Source organism: Somniosus microcephalus, chromosome 21 (genome assembly GCF_052327205.1).
Source record: "Somniosus microcephalus isolate GS21.2 chromosome 21, FLI_Smic_1.0, whole genome shotgun sequence".
In the NCBI taxonomy this organism is placed as follows: Eukaryota; Metazoa; Chordata; class Chondrichthyes; order Squaliformes; family Somniosidae; genus Somniosus; species Somniosus microcephalus.
Window position 1 is genome coordinate 66,240,956 of NC_141007.1, and position 18,687 is coordinate 66,259,642.

General features: G+C 41.5%; 1 protein-coding gene across 3 annotated transcripts in view; it reads left to right on the forward strand.

Moving 5' to 3' along the window:
* Positions 1-18,687, forward strand: part of rptor (regulatory associated protein of MTOR, complex 1) — a 432,389-nt gene that overhangs the window by 235,807 nt on the left and 177,895 nt on the right. For all 3 annotated transcript variants that reach the window (XM_085963808.1, XM_085963809.1, XM_085963810.1), the window contains 4 exons: positions 5,653-5,727; positions 7,352-7,417; positions 9,768-9,959; positions 13,630-13,770. In XM_085963808.1, coding sequence (XP_085819934.1) covers positions 5,653-5,727; positions 7,352-7,417; positions 9,768-9,959; positions 13,630-13,770 — 474 coding nt within the window. The remainder of the gene's footprint in view (positions 1-5,652; positions 5,728-7,351; positions 7,418-9,767; positions 9,960-13,629; positions 13,771-18,687) is intronic.

Consider the following 18,687-nt stretch of genomic DNA (forward strand, 5'->3'; position numbering starts at 1 on the left):
GACTGTTACTATGTATACAGAGACCCATTTAGGGAATGTAGAACCTTTCCATTTTGAAGCCTTGTATTTTAATGTGGCTTTTTTCTCTCCAGTATTTAAAAGTTGCACTGAATAAACTCCATATGCTCCGCACAACAAACATGCTGCTGCACCCTCCAAATAGTTGTAGCAGACTGCTGGCAAACTGCCTATGCTATCCCTTGGAGTGGTAGGGCAGAGATTTGCTTCTGCAATTCTTCAGAGAATTCTTGGTCTCTACAGGGCTTAAAAGGAGGTGGCAAGCAGGTGTGAACTACTTGTTTACAGAAAGCTCAAGGAAAGCACTCGGGAAAAAAAAACATTGACCTGGGGCTACACTTGTAGCATCTGACGACTGGGTTCTGAAGAAAGGTCATCGACCTGAAACGTTAACTCTGTTTCTCTCTCCGTCTATGCTACCTGACCCGCTGAGTATTCCCAGCAGTTTCTGTTTTTTACACTTGTACATTTCTTAGCTGGTTAGGTAGCAGCATTGCTGGGTGCTTGGTGATACCGGCAATGCCCCTTTGGTTGGGATATAGTTATGGAGAGAAAAAATGGGATAAGTACTGCGGCATGGCATTAGACTTCAATTTATTTTTCTTAAGTTTTTCACAATACCTAGTATATGAGCAAAATTTAGTTTTTCACAATACCTAGTATATGAGCAAAATTTAGTTTTTCACAATGCCTAGTATATGAGCAAAATTTATTTTAAAGCTTACTTTTATAAATTTAATAAACATAGCTGTAGACAACATTCAGTTCGACTTTCATTTGCTTTATTGTCTGTAGGGGTACACAGATTGGCGACTGCAGTGCCGATCACCAATGTCCCCAAAACATACCCTCATATATTTTAAGTAAAACAACGAATTTTATATTAAAAGTCTGCCGCCTTTAAAATGTATTTGAACTTAAGACTGAGAATTCTGATTGTGGTAAAGAAGCTAGAAGAGAAATTGTATTTATCTTGTCTGTTTTTCCTACAGACAGCAGAAATCTGTTCGTGCTATTTAAATAATGCATTAGGTCGTGGCTTGGGTTTGGATGATGTCGGTACTTTTTATATTTAGTTCAGACTGGTGTCAATAAGTCATGCCCTTGGTTCACTTTGACTGCAGTTACTAATCTGAAGCTGGTATCTCCCGCTGCATTGAGCAGTGGTAGCATTGGAGCTTGGTTATATGCATGCTTCCCACTCCCCCAGCAGCTCGTTTTTAATATCGAGAGGGGGAGCAGAAACTTCAGCTTTCTCATTTAAATAAAAAAAATTAGTATGAAGTTCCAAAATGTCCAATCGGTCAACTAGACCTTTAAAATAAAGCTTTGCACCGTAGCTGACAGCGTTCAAAATGGCGTGATACTCGGACAGAGTCTTGCATCATTTGACTTTAGTGCACTTGAGCATTGGATTGGGATCACGCACCAAGTTATCCTGTCGTTTTTGCATTGATCTGCACTCAAGGCTGCTTTGTATTGGAATAGCATTATAAATGCAAAAATTGCTTATATGAAACTACTTTAAAAAAAAAAAGTAGCCTCACATTTGAGGGAAAAATATATACAATTCAATTTGATGAAGAAAATAAGTGACATTTCTCTAAGCAGTCTTGAGAACTATTTCTAAGGGAGAACTGAGCCCTGCCATTTCCCGTTTTGAGATGAGGTTCTGTGCCACTGCTGCCTGACGGTAATATTGGTGCTGTTTGCTAAAACAAATAAACAGCACAACATCATACACTGTCCTTGCCTATTGCTTTGTTGACCTAATAAGCTATCTGTTGTATTTTGCAAGCGGTTTCTTGCATCCTGTATTAAATTGCAATATTTTCTCATGTTGGCTCTTTCACTCTTCCAAGGCTTTGATTTACAGCACACCCATGGAGGAAAAACGGCAGTCACTTTCTATATTAATGTAACCTGCCCTTTCATATATTTTGTGAATTACCTTTGGAAAATTAACTTGTACTTGTATAAACATTGTTCAAAAACATTATTGGTCTTCATTCTCATCCTCCACATGATGTAATTGAGATAAATAATCTTTGATGTAATTGGCTTTTTGACGCCTACACTGCTATGAGCCTCTTGTTCTGCATTGTGTGAAACCACAACCCTCAGGAGTTGTCGTTTGTGTTCTATGCTGTTAATGGCAGCGTTTTTTAAGGTGTCTCAGTCAAGAATATGTTGTCATGGATTCTCCCAAGTTTGATGTTTGCTTTCTCTTTGCATGGGGTTGGGTGGGAGAAAAAGCATGCTTTAAATGCCGGAGGTGGTGTTTTCTGTAGCTGTGTAATTCGGAAGTTACACCCATTTTGCCGATTTCAATTTACTCTTAAATTTCCTGCCAATCTCATTAGCATACACCAGAACATAAAATTCAGCATAAAATATTGGGGCCTGAGGAAAGCATGGCACTCGCACCATTTATTCCTCCTTTTAATTCTTAAAATTTCAAGCCATCGAACCATCATTGGTGCACATTAGGCGGCACAGCATGTTTAAGAAGTTGCAATCGTGGAAGCTTTTACATTTTTAATGTGACACATACTGAAGCCATAAAAAATGCATTCAAAGAAACAGAAAATACAGAACAGGGCTCTGAGGATAAATAATTTTTTAAATCACAATGAAACAGAAAAATGATGCTGTTTCCTGCTGCGCCTAAAATTCTAGGCTTAATTTTACATCCATTTTGAACCAACGTAGTTGCAGGAAATTTGCGTGTATGGCTCTTTAGCCTTTTGCGGAGCTATTATAATGGGCTGAGATGTGTTTGGGCGCGAGGATTGATAGATGGGTGTAAATTCAGGCATAGCATAATTATGTATCTAACTCAATAGATGGGGAGAACCCCTGCTCAACCTTCAAGCCCAAGTTTCACAGCAGTCGCACTCTCTGTTTGGATTCCTGACTGTTTACTACCAGCTGCTACTAAGTATCATCGTTACAGGCTAATGATTGTCTGCTTCAACAACAAAGCCCTTATTACTGGCCAGTGTCAAACGTGGCCGTGGGCTGGACTATTGACTACTGACATTGGAAATTCCTTGGTGCCAGTATAAATTGATTAAGCCTCTATGCCAGGAGCCAACAATAGGCTTTAAATCACCTTGATCCTTGCATTTTTAAATATATGATAACGTGTCTGATGGTTGCTGGAAATAGAGGTGCTTGGAGAAATTGTATTGGTATTCAGACAATTCATTGCTTTCTACGGAAATATTTTTTGTTACTAAATTGTCCTATTAAGATTTGGCTTACTCCATCCTTTAATGGATATGGACTTGAGTTTTGGGCAGTTCTCTTGAGTGATTCTAAAAAAAACTATCCAGATGATCCATGTCATTGGGTGCTCTGAGTCCATCTCGCCTCATCTTTGAGACTTTCTATTTCAAGTCAAGACCTTGTATGAAGTTTTTAAACCTATATAAGTGTTTCCATTTAGGATATTGTGGAACATATTTTACCTCTGTGCGAGTCAATCTTCAGCATTCACCTGAATGAGCTAAATCTATCAGAGTCTCAAGGTCTCCAGAACATGGTTTCACTTTCTCTAGATTTTGAGATTTTTTTACTAGCGCGGGTTACTTTCAATCAACAGATGAACTATATCTCATGGACGATAGCAAAATACTGCAGATGCTGATTTGGGGGAGGAAGACTTGCTGCAAAAACCCATTCACAAAGAAGTAGGCCAATCAGTCTACAGAACAAAACAAGCAAAACACAGAGCTAGTTTATAAAGGAAGATCCAAACTGTCTTGGTTGTAATTTTCCAAGGATGTCTGCTTTTTGGGGGGGTTGGAGGGAAAGGAGATGAAAGAGTTGGGGATAGAGAAAGTGTGTCTGTCAATGTACAAAACAAAATTACAGCCACAGTGTATAGAAGGTTTCGGTGCTGAGCCTTGCTTATGAAGCCATTATTTGTATCTGAACCTTAGCGATAATCTTTCTCTGTGGAAATTTTAAACTTGTTTAAACTAATCTTTACCTTGTTTGACCATAACCTTAGATGTACAGCGTTTAGTATAATCTCCTCTGCAATCATCTTCTCCAAAATTGGATTTGAAAATGAAAAACACAACATAAATAAATATTAAGTGCAATTTAATTAATTCTTGATTTAAAATGTAATGTTACCCAGCTTTGATAATTTTTGAAATGTAGGACACATCAGGTGGTTAAAGGCAAATTTTTCATAAGATCTAAATTTGTTATTTTTTTCCTCCAATGCTAACTGATCTATACTGCCGACATCCGATCTTTGTCCCTGTGACATTTAGCAACCTTCTCGCCTGTTAATCACCTTGTCTCCAGGGCATGTTGCTTTGTACCATTTAGGTGGTAGCAGTTTGACGAGTTCTTATTTAGTTGGTACTTGCAGGGGGGTGGGGAAGGGTAAGGTAGGCAAGTGTTTCTATATTTTTAGGGGGGAAAAGATAAGAATTTTCAGTCCTTTTCATCTAGATTGTGTATTTTATGGTAATTTTTAACTAACTGTTGTGAATGTTGATAAGTTTGGGCAGGCATATGCTGTACAAATATGATATATGCCCTTGAACTCCATAGCAACCGCACAGCAGATATAAGTGAAGTTGTTCACACCTAAAGTTAATTATTTTCATGATTTGCAGTCTCTGATTTTTGGACTTGGCCATTTCCTTTAATTTGACATTTCATAAAATTTTATTAACGTAATGAGGATGACTGGAGTCATTGTGTGAGCTAGCTTATATGTAAATGCTAGTTAGTATAGTTATTTAAATGGTTAAGGAAAACTAAATACTTAGTTGAGGAACATCTTCAACTGTATTGTACATTCTGGTTTATGCCCTCTGGTTTTATTAGTCTTTTTAATGTACAGTAGTAGGAACCCTTGCAAATAAAAAATGTATCTTGCGCCGCCATTCCTCAGCTTCATATTTTAAACATTTTGTGTTACTTTTTGTTAAATAAATAATGAAGTTCAAGACCATGAAAAATGTGCATCCAGTGATGTGGGGACCCATAGGGAGTTCAAAGTGATTTCTCTGATTCAGCACCTTTCATCACATAAAAATTCTATATTGTACTTTAAATGAGTTGCGTTATTCACTGTGCCCACTGTGACTGTGGCTTGAACCTTGTTATATTTCAGTGCTTGATAGCTGTTAATAAATGACCCAAAATTCCGAGGAAGTAACTGAATAACTATCTAATTAGTTTGAAGTGATTGTCAAGATAAATATTCCCCAATATTCCTTGTAACCCTATGAAACATAATTGTCCTTCCACCGGTCTATTACAGTTAACTATATAGGTTATTCGTAGACATCAGAGATTTTATGATGAGCATCCTTTGACTTGACAAAGTTGCATCAGTATCAATTATAACATTAAACAAAACAGTTGAGTACTAATAGTCTTCCAAAATGAGCAGTCGTGATTTTTTTCTCTCTCACAACACTTGTGGGAACAGGTCTTTCGGGTAGAAGGCTATGAAATAGCTTGTGCATAGCATTCTGTAACACACGAGAGCTCTCGATGACTGTTTATGGTTATAACTAAGCGAGAGGTTTATGGTTTATCAAACTAGAATTGTTTTGTGTCTATATCTAGTAACACGACTTATTATCTCTTATTTTTCAGTCTTGCCAAGCTGACTTGGTGAAAGACAATGGTCACAAGTACTTCCTTTCTGTCCTGGCAGACCCATACATGCCGGTGAGTTCTTTTCTGTATATTGAAAAGCCATGTCTACTCATATTTTTTAATTTGAGCTTTCTAGGAAGGACAGGCATTTTGAAACAAGCAGTGCTTCCCACTTAAGTTTACAAGTCTTGTGTCTAGTGTGAAACAGTAACATCACACTTTAACAGTGTGGCCTCAGGACATCACATATACAAAACATCAAGTCCATAGGACAAAGAAATTGTGATTTGCTCAAATATCCACTCACGTAAGTTAGCAATCAAATATGCATTTGGATAACTAGGGATACATCAAAAGTGGCAGCAAGAAAAAAAGCGCTTGCATTTATATCGCGTCTTTCACGACCTTAGGATGGTCCAAAGGTCTTCACTGCCAATGGATGACTTTTGAAATAGTCACTGTTACGTAAGCATAAGTGGTGGCCAATCTGCGCAAAGAAAGATCCCATATATAGCATTGAGAGAATTAACCAAATAATCTGTATTTGGTGGTAGTTGAGGGATAAATGTTGGAAAGGACACCAGGAGAAATCCCCATCTCTTTCAATTGTGCTGTAGGATCGTTAACCTGAGAGGGTAAATGGGGTAGGTTTAATGTTTCATTCAAAAACTGGCACCTCTGACAGTGCAGCACTCGCTAATCACTGCACTGGGATGTCTGTCTAGATTTATGTGCTCAAGTTTCAGGAATGGGACTTTTTGGGGGGGTGGGGGGGAAGCTATGGCAGATGGAGTCAACCACTTTGGATCCGAGAAAAACAAATCTGAACATTTTCTTAATGGTGAGAGACGAGGAGCCAGAGGGATTTGGGTGTCCATGTACTTAAATCACTAACAGTGCACAGGCACCAGAATGATGGGAGGGCTTAAAGGGTTAACTTATGAGGACAGGTTACATAAACTTGGTTCGTATTCTCTTGAGTTTAGAAAGTTGGAGGGGGTGATTTAATCAAGGTTTTTAAAATGATAAAGGGATTCGATAGGGTAGATATAGAGAGACTATGTCCTCTGGTGGAGGTAAACCAGTACAAGGAGCCACAATCTCCGAATTAGAGCTGGGCCATTTTGGAGCAAATCAGGAAGCACTTTCTTTTTTTACACAGTGTAGTGGAGATCTGGAACTCTCTCCCTCCAAAAGGCTGTGGATGCTGGGTCAATAAAAATTTTCAAGGCCGAAGTCAATGGATTTTTATTAGATAAGGGTAACAAGGGATATGGAGCAAAAGCGGGTAAATGGAGTTGAGGTACAGATCAGCCATAATCTAATTGAATGGCGGAGCAGGCTTGAAGGACTGAATGGCCTCCTCCTGTTCCTAGCTTATATTCCCATGTAACCCACATCCTCTTGTCTGAGGTGAGAGGGAAGCAGAGTAGAGTTGGCTGGAGCTACTGAGGTGCTAGCGGAATGGTGTAATTACAGCACGACGGGTATGCGTAGGCAGTTTCCATTATAAATCTGGGCATAAAATTTTTGAATGGGAGACAAAAGTGTGATTTAAAAACATGACAACAGGAACTATGGTTTTGTAGACAGGAAGTTCATGTAGATGCAAGCTTCATACATGATAGATAGATATACTGAATTTCACCATTGCTGCTTTATGTAGCTCTGCTAATTTGAGGTTTTTTTCCCCCAGGCTGAGCACAGAACGATGGCTGCTTTTATTTTAGCTGTCATTGTCAATAGCTATAATACAGGACAGGTAAGCGGCATTTTGTGTTTTCGTTTGCTATATATAACATTTGATGTATTTATAAAATCCTGTGCCATAGTAGCTGTTGACCATTGGGGAGAACATATTAACTAAGGGGGAGAAATTGGGTGAGTAGCACCACCTGTTAGCGCCTAAAGAGGCAGTCAGTGGCTGTAGCGCCACTGGCTGCGTCTCCGGCGATATTCAGTAGGGGCGCTAATGGTGGCGTTAGGCATTTGCGCTGCGCCGCCACTGATGACGTCATCGGTGTGCGCAGCGCACCATTCGTGCCCCGTTTGCGATATTTGGTAGCGAATGCCGCAGTTGCGCCGCTCGCTACCCGCGCCCGGTTCATGGGGCCTTACTGTGCCGGCAGCGGCGCAAGTTAAGGTGGAGGTGCGGGGCAGCCGCTTTTTCAGCGGCCGCCTGCCAGCACCTCCGTCCCCAGCCTCCTAACCCCCCCCCCCCCCCCCCCCCCGGCGGCATTGCCGGCTGTTTCCCGAGAGCCCAGCACTTCTCCTTGGTGCCGGGCTCATTTGCCGGCACTCGCGATCGGGGATCGCGCTGTTGCAGGCACCTCCCCCTTAACAGTGGGAGGAAGGCCTGCAGTACCGCAGCGTGCCGTGCTGCAGCGTGTGGCGCTGCGGCACGTTGCGCTGCGATAATCAGTTTCAGCGCCCTAAGGGACGCGGAGCGCCTCGAGCCTCGCCCCGTCTCCCTGAAACTGAATTTCTGCCGATCGGTATCACACCGATCGCTGCGCTAAATCCTGCGCTCAGCCGACTTTTGTGCCACTTTGGCGCCCCAACCCAATTTCTAGGCCTAAGTGTTTTCCTTTTCCTTCAGTCGATGATTTTCTACTTTAGTTATTCACCAATCATTTTAGCCAAAAAGATTGCTCCCAATTTCAAGCTTTCCCCCAGTCAAACTCTGCAAACATTTTATTAACAAGGTATAGAATTCTCACTGACCCACCAAAAAGCTCAAATAAAAGTTATCACATAATAAACCCATTAAAAATATAACTTTACTTCTACATTTGGCTGTCATATCTTCCCAGGCTCTTTCCACAGCATGATGCATCCTCCCTATTAATATTCTAGACTCTGGATACAGCCCTCTTAACCACCACCCCCCCACCACTCAAATACATCCCTGAGAACATCAAAGTAAAATTAGTATTAAATGTGTCTGACAGTATCTACCGTGAATTTCTAGTAGAGGCACTACATAGCAAACAATAGCTGTTCTTTTGGTTCCTTTTTGAGTTTCGATTCTCCCAGGCAGGAAATGTTGATTATTTGTTGCAGAGCTAGATTCTTGAGACCCTGGGCCCCAAGAACATTCGGGGGCCAGCACCGTGGCTCCGGTGAAAAACACACGACCCAAGCCTGAGCGCGTGTACCCTCTCTCCAAGAGCCGCGCTACCGGCCTATGGGCTTTTAGTCCACTTCTGAGACGTGGTGCTGTGCCTAAGTGGGGATGAAGCCGGACGGTGCTTCCTGCAGGGTTCAGCCTGGCAGAGAGTAATCAGCGGCCGGCACAAAAAGAAATGTGTAAATTCCTCAGTCAGCGTTAAACCTGCAACCTCTGCCCCCCCCCCCCCCCCCCCCCCCCCCCCCCCAGTGCTGCCTCTCTGCTCTCAGATGGCCTGAGCCACACCATCTGTATTTGAGGTGAAACCCAGTGAGGCTCCCCACTGCACTCTGCATGCCCTTGAGCACCATGTCACATTAGACCATTCTGGCGGGGCCCAGTATTTGGCTGGAGTCTCTGGGAACGGGCCCATTAGGCCCGTGAGTTAATCTGCCCCTGATCTGCAGTTGGACTGTGATGTTGCTGCAGGCTTCAGCCCCTTGGCCTGTGCTTAATGAAGCTGGTAGCCCTCATGCAGCTTTTTGTCCAGGTATGTTTTTGTTCACATATATCTCATTTCTAAAGTGATGCCTAAGTCTCTCGCTTAATTGTATTGGAAAAAGTGAAGTAGAAGTACAATAGCAGATGAGTATTAAAAAAAATATATATATATATGTACATCTTGTTCCATGCAAATGTTGTATAAAATCAGATTATTTAACATCTTTAAAAATCAGCTAATACAGATTTATGCTAACACCACCAAAGTCAGGTGTCCATGGTAAGATTGCTACATCTCAGACCTCGGAGGTCCCGTCAATACATTAGTTAGTTTTAGTCGGTCTTTGGCCGTACCAGCTTTGAGACTTCTAGGTGAAAAGTTATTGCAACTGCCCATGTGGACAAGCGCAAGTTCAGATGACAATTATAAACGAGCTGATAAACCTCACTAAGTGTGCCAAGAGTTACGATCTAAAACTCTTTTTTTCCATATTTTTGGTAGGAAGCCTGTTTGCAGGGTAATCTGATAGCGATCTGCTTGGAGCAGCTGAACGATCCTCATCCTTTACTGCGACAGTGGGTGGCCATTTGCTTGGGGCGGATCTGGCAGAATTTTGATGCTGCTCGCTGGTGTGGTGTAAGAGACATTGCGCATGAGAAATTGTACAGTCTTCTCTCCGATCCAATACCTGAGGTAAACTGTCCTTCCAGTACATTGATATGTAACAAAGGAGGAATCGGAGAAAATGAGACACTTTGCCAATGCCCAGATACTTAAAATTATACAAAGTACTGCGGATGCTGGAAATCTGAAATAAAACAGAAAACGCTGGCAATACTCAGCAGGTCAGGCAGCACCTGTGGAGAGAGAAACCGAGATAATGTTTCAGGTCGATGACCTTTATAAATGAACTGATAAACCTCATGAAGTGTACTAAGAGTTACGACCTAATGAAAGGTCACCGACCTGAAACGTTAACTCTGTTTCTCTCTCCACAGATGCTGCCTGACCTGCTGAATATTTCCAGCATTTTCTGTGTTTGTTACTTATAATTATAATTTGCACCTTTTGTGTTTTGTATTTTCTTGCTAGCTCTTAGTTTATTGCATTGCATCAGAATTTTGGGTAAGTATACAAATCTTTTCAACCCAAGTTGTGCGCTGGTAGGTGTGCGTATGGTGCCATTTTGTTCCATACCAGAATTTAAAGAAACTATTGCATGGTTGGGACTTTAGCAACAAATGCAACTAAATGGTTACTTGTTACATTATTTGCTAGGAAAGATGACCTCTGCTGAATTTTGCATAACTTACCTTTTTTGTGTGGCTGTATCCATGGTAAGCCTGGTTACCAAATCTGATGAAATATTACCTTTGAAAAATTGCTGGGCAATGTGCAGTGTACTGACAGTCGCGAAATGAAGCCTCTGTGTAGCTGATGCATATAAATATTTAGCTATTATCAATCTGTTTCCTGCTGCAATTGAACTAAAGTACCAGCTTTTGCCTGCATTAGCTTGGACCCAAAGTGGCAAATCAATACATGTGAAAAATCGCATCCTTCAGTGTACTGTGCCTACTGTAGCAACGGAAGCAGCTGTTGCTGATTCACAATATAGCATAATCCCATAGGAAATCCCTCAAGGATGTACTGAATGAAGATTTACTATCTTTTGACAGAGTGTAACAAGTGGGCTTTTCATTAACACTCTAATGTATTTTACAATTCTTGTCCCAGAGCTGTATAAATCAGTGATGTCAGAATGAATCGGTGACATCAGCAGATGCTTTCCTCTGGACTGAAAATAATTGTGAGAATATGGTGCCAGATGTTTAATATTATGTCACCAGTTTTGTAAGTCACAATAATGCAATTTGGAACTTTTTTTCCCTCAGTCTTTACCTCTGTTACTAATTCGTGCTGGATTATAGCTCCCACAGGTGGCAGCTACCCTCTGACATCTTGCCCAACTGGCTATTCTATCTGTTTGTGGGCCCGTTGAATAGTCAGGCTAATTCATCTGATGGTGGGATCACAGCCAAAACGATCCCATGCGCACACGTGCACTGCCCAACAGGGACCACTGAATGCTGATCAGGAACGGGAATCTAACTGGAGCCTTGTTTTGCCGTCCCTTGGGATGCTGAGGCCATTCGTAGATTCCAGCGGTGGTAAGAAATAACTTGCATTTATATGGTGTCTTTCATGGCCTCAGGACTTCACAGCCAATGAAGTACTTCTGAAGTGTATTTACTGTTGTAATGTAGGGAAATACAGCATTCATTTGTGCACAGCAAGGTCCCACAAGCAGCAATAAGATAAATGACCAATGAATATGTTTTGTTGATGTTGGTTGAGGGATGAATGTTGGTCAGGACACTGGAAGAACTCCCTTGCCCCTCTTTGAATGGAGCTCTAGGATCTGTTACAGGGCCATGGTTCGATGTCTTATCGAAAGGTGGCACTTGCGACAGTGTAGCATTCCCTCAATACTGCACTGAAATGTCAGCATAGATTATGTGCTCAACTCTCGAGTGGGGCTTGAACCCACAAACATCTGACTCGTTGGTGAGGATGCGGCCACTGAGGCAAGGCTCACACCTTTAGTCTACAAAAATAAGTGAATCTTTTTTCACATAACCAGAAAAAAGCTGAAGTTCGTACAATTTATTCATGCAAAGTTTTGCAAATAAAAAATAAATGATTGCCAATACTGTTGCTTCAAACATTCAACAAACTGACATAAATCTGACGTTCCTTTGGAATGCTAAATGTCAGTCATGGCTCAGTTGGTTGGTAGCACTCTTGCCTCCGAGTCAGACGCTCCAGTGCAGTACTGACACTGAGGGAGTGCTGCACTGTTGGTGGTACTGTCTTTCGGATGAGACGTTAAACTGAGGCCCTGTCTGTTCTCTCAGGTGGATGTAAAAGACTCCATGGCACTATTTCGAAGAAGAGCAGGAAGTTCCCACCAGTGTCCTGGTCAATATTTGCCCCTCAACCAACGTCATTATAAAATCAGATTATCTGATCATTATTACATTGCTGTTTGTGGGACATTGCTGTCTGCAAATTGGCTGTCGTGTTTTCTACTTCACAACAGCATCTGCACTTCAAAAGTACTTAATTGACAGTAAAGCGCTTTGGGATGCCCTGAGGTCGTGAAAAGCACTATATCAATGCAAGTTCTTTTTCTTTGCAGTACGTTTCTGGACAACAAAAATTACTACGCACAGCACGATGTACATTTCAGCTCATCACTCATTGACAAACTACATCAAGCTTAGGACCTTGCCAAAATGAGAGATTTGAATTGTATATATAAATGGTTACTAAAGAAAGGGAACTCAGTTTTGAACCTTTTTGAAACATGTATGTGTAAAAATACCCCACTGGGGGATTTTAAAAACTGAAGAAATGCTCCTTTAAAGTTGGCTAGTTTAAGTGAGTGAGCAGCAAGCTTACTGGAATGCATTTAAGTAACCCACATAAGTAAAGATTTGATAAAGTTTACTAAGGAAACAACTCCACCCGGACCAACGGTTGAAATTTGGATTATGTTATGGAATTAAGTCGATGAATATCTCCAACCAAGTTGGAGACCCACCTTGTTCAATGACATTTCACTGAATACTTGACCTCATTTGTTTACTCTTGGCGAAGTTTGTTTCTAGCTGTAACTGTAAAGTTGTTTTAAATTATGTTGTTGAAATGTATTGCCAAACCTTAGTTGCCCCTCTTCTTGCTGATGATTGCTTTTACAACTGAGTTCATTAAGAGTCAACATCATAGTGTGAGTCATGTATACCAGACTGCGTATGGGTGGCAAGGCGTCAGTGAACCAATTGTTTTTTTTTATGACAAGTCAGCGATCTTGGTCATTTTTCCTGGTGTTAGATTTATTGCGTTCAGTTTCACAATTTGCTGCGGTGGGATTTGGCGCCATGTCCGAGTTGCCCGTCTAGTCCTATAACCACTACATTACAACTTGAGTGCTTGTTGCTGAGGCCTTTTTAAGCTATTGCAATTGTCCTGTGAGTAAATATATATATTTAAATGAATTGTATTCTGTTGTAAAAGTATTATAGCTTTCAAAGGCTGATTAGTCTTTGTTTTATTAACTCCTCTGTATATTTTTAGCACCAAATTTTCTCTGCTTTTGATGTTTAAGCTTTTGGGATTTGTAGATATTTTGGGCACAGCAATGTTAAATAGTTACAAATTGCTCAGATTCCTTGGCAAAATAAAAACTGCCTTTTTAACTAAATATGAAATCTAGTGGCATGAAAAGCTGAATTTAAAATTGCAAGTTTTAAGTTTTTTTCCTAAGAATTGCAATAAACTATTCAATGTTGTTTTGCAGGTGCGTTGTTCTGCTGTCTTTGCCTTGGGCACATTTGTAGGCAACTCAGCAGAGAGAACTGACCATTCCACAACTATCGATCACAATGTAGCTATGATGCTAGCCCAGCTAATAAATGATGGAAGTCCTGTTGTTAGGAAGGTGGGTGGTTTGTGCTTTTTGGTTTTACTCATCTTGACCATGTCATTGATTAAAAATTATTCCAATAAAAATGCCTTCCGTTGACCATTTTAGCTTTAGCACAAAAGAGGATCATTTCAGAATCTTGGGGGACTTTGATAATATTAATAGTGAGATTATTATTAGTAAAAAAAAAAAACAGTGCTAGCAAAATTAATGGGACTAAAAGTCGATAAATCCCAAGGACCAGATGGCCTACATCCTAGGGTTTTGAAAGAGATGGCCATTGGGATAGTGGACGCATTGGTTGTCATCTTCCAAAATTCTGTAGATTCTGGAACCGTTCCTGCAGATTGGAGGATAGCAAATGTAACCCCGCTATTTAAGAAAGGAGGGAGAGAGAAAACGGGGAACCACAGACCTGTTAGCCTCACATCAGTAGTTGGGAAAATGCTGGAATCAATAACTGGGCACCTAGATACTAGTAGTAAGATTGAGCAGAGTCGACATGGATTTATGAAAGGGAAATCCTGTTTGACAAACCTATTGGAGTTCTTTGAGGATATAACTAGTGGAGTAGACAAAGGGGAACCGGTAGATGTGGTGTATTTGGATTTTCAGAAGGTCTTCGATAAGGTCCCACACAAGAGGTTGGTGAACAAAATTAGGGCACATGGAATTGGGGATAATATACTAGCATGGATTGAGAATTGGTTAACAGACAGAAAACAAAGAGTAGGGATAAACCGGTCTTTCAGGATGGCAGACTGTGACTAGTGGGGTACAGCAAGGATCGGTGCTTGGTCCCAGCTGTTCACAATCTATATCGATGATTTGGGTGAGGGGACTAAATGTAACATTTCCAAATTTGCTGCTGATACAAAGCTAGATGGCAGTGTCAGTTGTGAAGAGGATGTGAAGAGAATTCAAGAGGATCTCGACAGGCTCAGTGAGTGGGCGAGAACATGGCAGATTGAATATAATGTGGATAAATGTGAAGTTATCCACTTTGGTAGAAAAAACAGAAAGGCAGAGTATTTCCTAAATGGTGAAAGATTGGGGAATGCCGATGCTCAAAGGGACCTGGGTGTCCTTGTAAATGAGTCACTGAAAGTGAATGTGCAAGTGCAGCAAGCCATTAGGAAGGCAAATGGTATGCTGGCCTTCATTACAAGAGGATTTGAGTACAGGAGTAAAGAAGTCTTACTCCAATTATATAGGGCCTTGGTGAGACCATAGCTGGAGTACTGTGTACAATTTTGGGCTCCTTACCTAAGGAAGGATATACTTGCCTTAGAGGGAGTGCAACGAAGGTTCACGAGATTGATTCCTGGGATGGCGGAACTGTTGTATGAGAAGAGATTGAGTAAACTAGGCCTGTATTCTCTTGAATTCAGAAGAATGAGTGGGGATCTCATTGAAGCATACAAAATTATTACAGGGCTTGATAGGGTGGATGCTGGGAGAATGTTTCCCTTGGCTGGGGAGTCTAGAACCAGGGGCCACAGCCTCAGGATAAAGGGTAGGCCATTCAGGACTGAGATGAGAAGAAATTTCTTCACACAGAGGGTGGTGAATCTTTGGAATTCTCTACCCCAGAGGGCTGTGGAGGCTCAGTCATTGCGTGTATTCAAAACAGAAGTCGATAGATTTCTGACTAGTAAGGGCATCAAGGGATATGGCGATGGGGCCGGTGAATGGAATTGAGGCAGAAGATCAGCCATGATCTCATTGAATGGTGGAGCAGGCTCGAAGGGCCGAATGGCCTACTCCTGCTCCTATTTCTTATGTTCTTAGTGGCAAGTGCACAGAATTCCTACCACTGACAGCCCATTATAAAGGCAAACTCTGCTGTGTTATTGACATTTGAGACTCAATTTTTCAAGAGTCTTGAGAACAGAGGTGCAGAAAACGAGTTGTTTCTATCTATTGGAGATCAGGAGCACGCCAGCAGAAAGGAGAGGGATGCACTCTGAAGTTACAGGTATCTGCATGAGCCACACAGTCCTGGAATTCAATCAGAAATGTGAACGTGGCTTTTGTGAATACTGTATATACTTTTATTATAAGACATCCAATCTTTGTATCTTTGAGATGCAAAGAACGTGTGTGCCTCAGTTCTTTCTGAAGTAGAAGGCCGGCACTGATTCACTGCTATTAGTTTTAATATACTGCACTTAGATAAGGCATTGATTGATTTGACACGCATGGAATTTTTGTCCTTTTGTTTCTGTTGTTTTTGCTTAGTGTTGAATAGTTTTAAACACCTTCATTAAGTCAGCATTTTGCTTTGGATGAGATGTTTGGTTTACCACCACCGTACCTCACTGAGGGTGAGCAAGTATATCGTCAGGACAGGCTGCGGGAAGAAAGCTGTCTAAAGTGAATGAAGTTAAAGATACTCTGGACCGGATGTGAATGGAATGTGTCTAACCTGTGGGTTGAAACCATGTCATATTGTGAAACTGAAATGTATATTTGCAGTCCTCAACACCTCAAGTGGTCACCTTCATGTCTCTGTCAGCAGAATGTTGGTATTGTTAGCTGGTCACCTTTATCTGACACAGACCAACCTTCAAAGCAAGTGCTTGTTCTTTGTAAGAATTGAGTATCCGTTTTGGTTTGTCTGCTGTGAAGTGAGCTGGTAAATGATGCTTTGCAAACTCACGCTTGCATAATTTGTACAAAGATTACATTCTGTTGAGGAACAATATTGTTTATTCTTTGAAAGTACTTCACCTCAAGTTCTCCAAGAAGAATTCAAAAGGTTTTGATTTCAACATATTGCTTGCTTCTGCAACTAATTTTATTTATAGATAAACTTGTTTAATAGTTAAACTTTAAAAGCTTATCTTGTTATGAAAAGTGTCTGGTGTGGCTGATATCTATCTTTGGAAGCGTCTGAGGCAGAGTGGAATCCTATGTGCTATGCAGTCGCAGGTTTACAACAAAAGGGACTGCGGCAAGCTGTTTGTCATATACTGAACACAATGGCCCATAAATTGCTGGAAAAATAATGGTGAGTTCACGCCACCTGCCATTATTAGTGTGTAGATAGGCCACAAATTGGTGGGCGATTTGCTGCGCCAAAACCAAATAATTACCATCTTGGCGTGAACCTCCCCGTTGTGTGTTGCAACCAGGAAATCTTAAATTGATTTGTGCTATTAATACAAATTAATCTCGCCGCAGCCATTTAGGGCTGGTAATTCATGTCATAAGTGTTAAGTCTGTGTGTTCCAGTTATATTTAAGGTCAATTACTGACACAGACTACAAGAATAACTTTTCAATAGGTCTTTACTATTCGGAGGTTAGGGCTGTACTACCCAGCAAATTACTACACAGCACTTATATACCGGTGTGGTCACCACCGGTATTACCATATACAGCAGCCAGAGAAAGTAGTACATCTCTTAAGGTGGAACAAGTTACATACACCACAATCCTCCCTTTTTAGCTTAACAGTTATATCCCCATTTAACATAACATAATAACATATATACATATACAACTTCATGTAGAAACAGTTCAAAGGTTCAGTCTCTCAGGAGGCCTCCTGATTCGAGTTGGATAACGCCTTTCAGGGGTCTCTGATTCTTGTTGCTGAGGTGACTCCTCTAGTTGGTCTCTTATGTCTTGGACATCATCATCAGGTACATTCACTGCCGAGGTAGATGCTTCAGGTTCACTAACTTCTTCCACGGTTGTCTCTGTCGTAACCATGGGTTCGACCCTTGTTCTCGATTCTACCAGTTGGTCAGCATGACGCCGTATTACATTTTTACCAACATCTACCGTGTACATCAGGGGTCCTTGTCTGGCCCGAATTGTTCCGGATTGCCATTTCTCGTTTCCATAGTCCCTGGCCAACACTGGTTGTCCTACCTCGAAACTCCGAGTGGTCTTGTTATTTATATGCTGGAACTGTTTGTTTTCAACTTCCCTCCGCACATTTGGTTTTAACAAGTCCAACCTGGACCGCAACCTCCTGTTATAAAACATCATGGCAGGACTTTGGTTTGTCACTGCATGAGCGGCGTTTCGATATGCCAGTAGAAACTTGTCCACCTTATGTTGTAGTGGAATCTGATCTTCGCTCATGGCCTTTATTGCCTTTTTGAATGTTTGTACAAATCTCTCGGCCAACCCATTTGTAGCCGGATGATATGGGGCAGAGGTATAATGTTTCACCCCATTCTTTAAGAATTTTTGGAATTCTTCTGACACGAGCTGTGGTCCGTTGTCGGAACATATTTGTTCTGGCAATCCGTTCCTTGCGAATATCGTTCTTAACACCGCAATTGTCTTTTCTGAAGTAGTGGTAGTCATCTTGATCACTTCTGGCCATTTAGAATGTGCGTCCACCGCAATTAGAAACATGGAGTCCATGAATGGACCAGCAAAGTCAATATGTACGCGTTGCCATGGGGCTGAAGGCCATTCCCATGGATGCAGCGGTGCAATCGGAGGTGCATTTTGCACTTTTTGGCACCCTGAGCAGCTTTTCGTCAGCTCCTCTATCTGTTGGTCGATACCCGGCCACCACACATAAGCCCTAGCAAGGCTTTTCATCTTGACTTCCCCCCAGATGACCTTCATGCAGTTCCTTTAGAACTCTTTCCCTTAACTTAGGAGGAATAATCACTCTTGTTCCATACATCAATGTTCCTTGACAGACGGACAGCTGGTCTCGTCTTGCCAAGAATGCCGGTAACAGAGAATCACCATGTGCTGGCCATCCCTTCATTGTCACCTCGTAGACTCTGGACAGTGTCGGGTCGTTCCTGGTTTCTCTTTCAATACTTGCATTGGTGACTGGTAAACACTCGATGATGGTCGAGTGAAATAACTCAACAGGGTCAACCTTCGTTGTCGCCTCTTCTTCAGGTAGTGGCAGGCGCGACAGCCCATCAGCATTACCATGCTGCTTTGTACC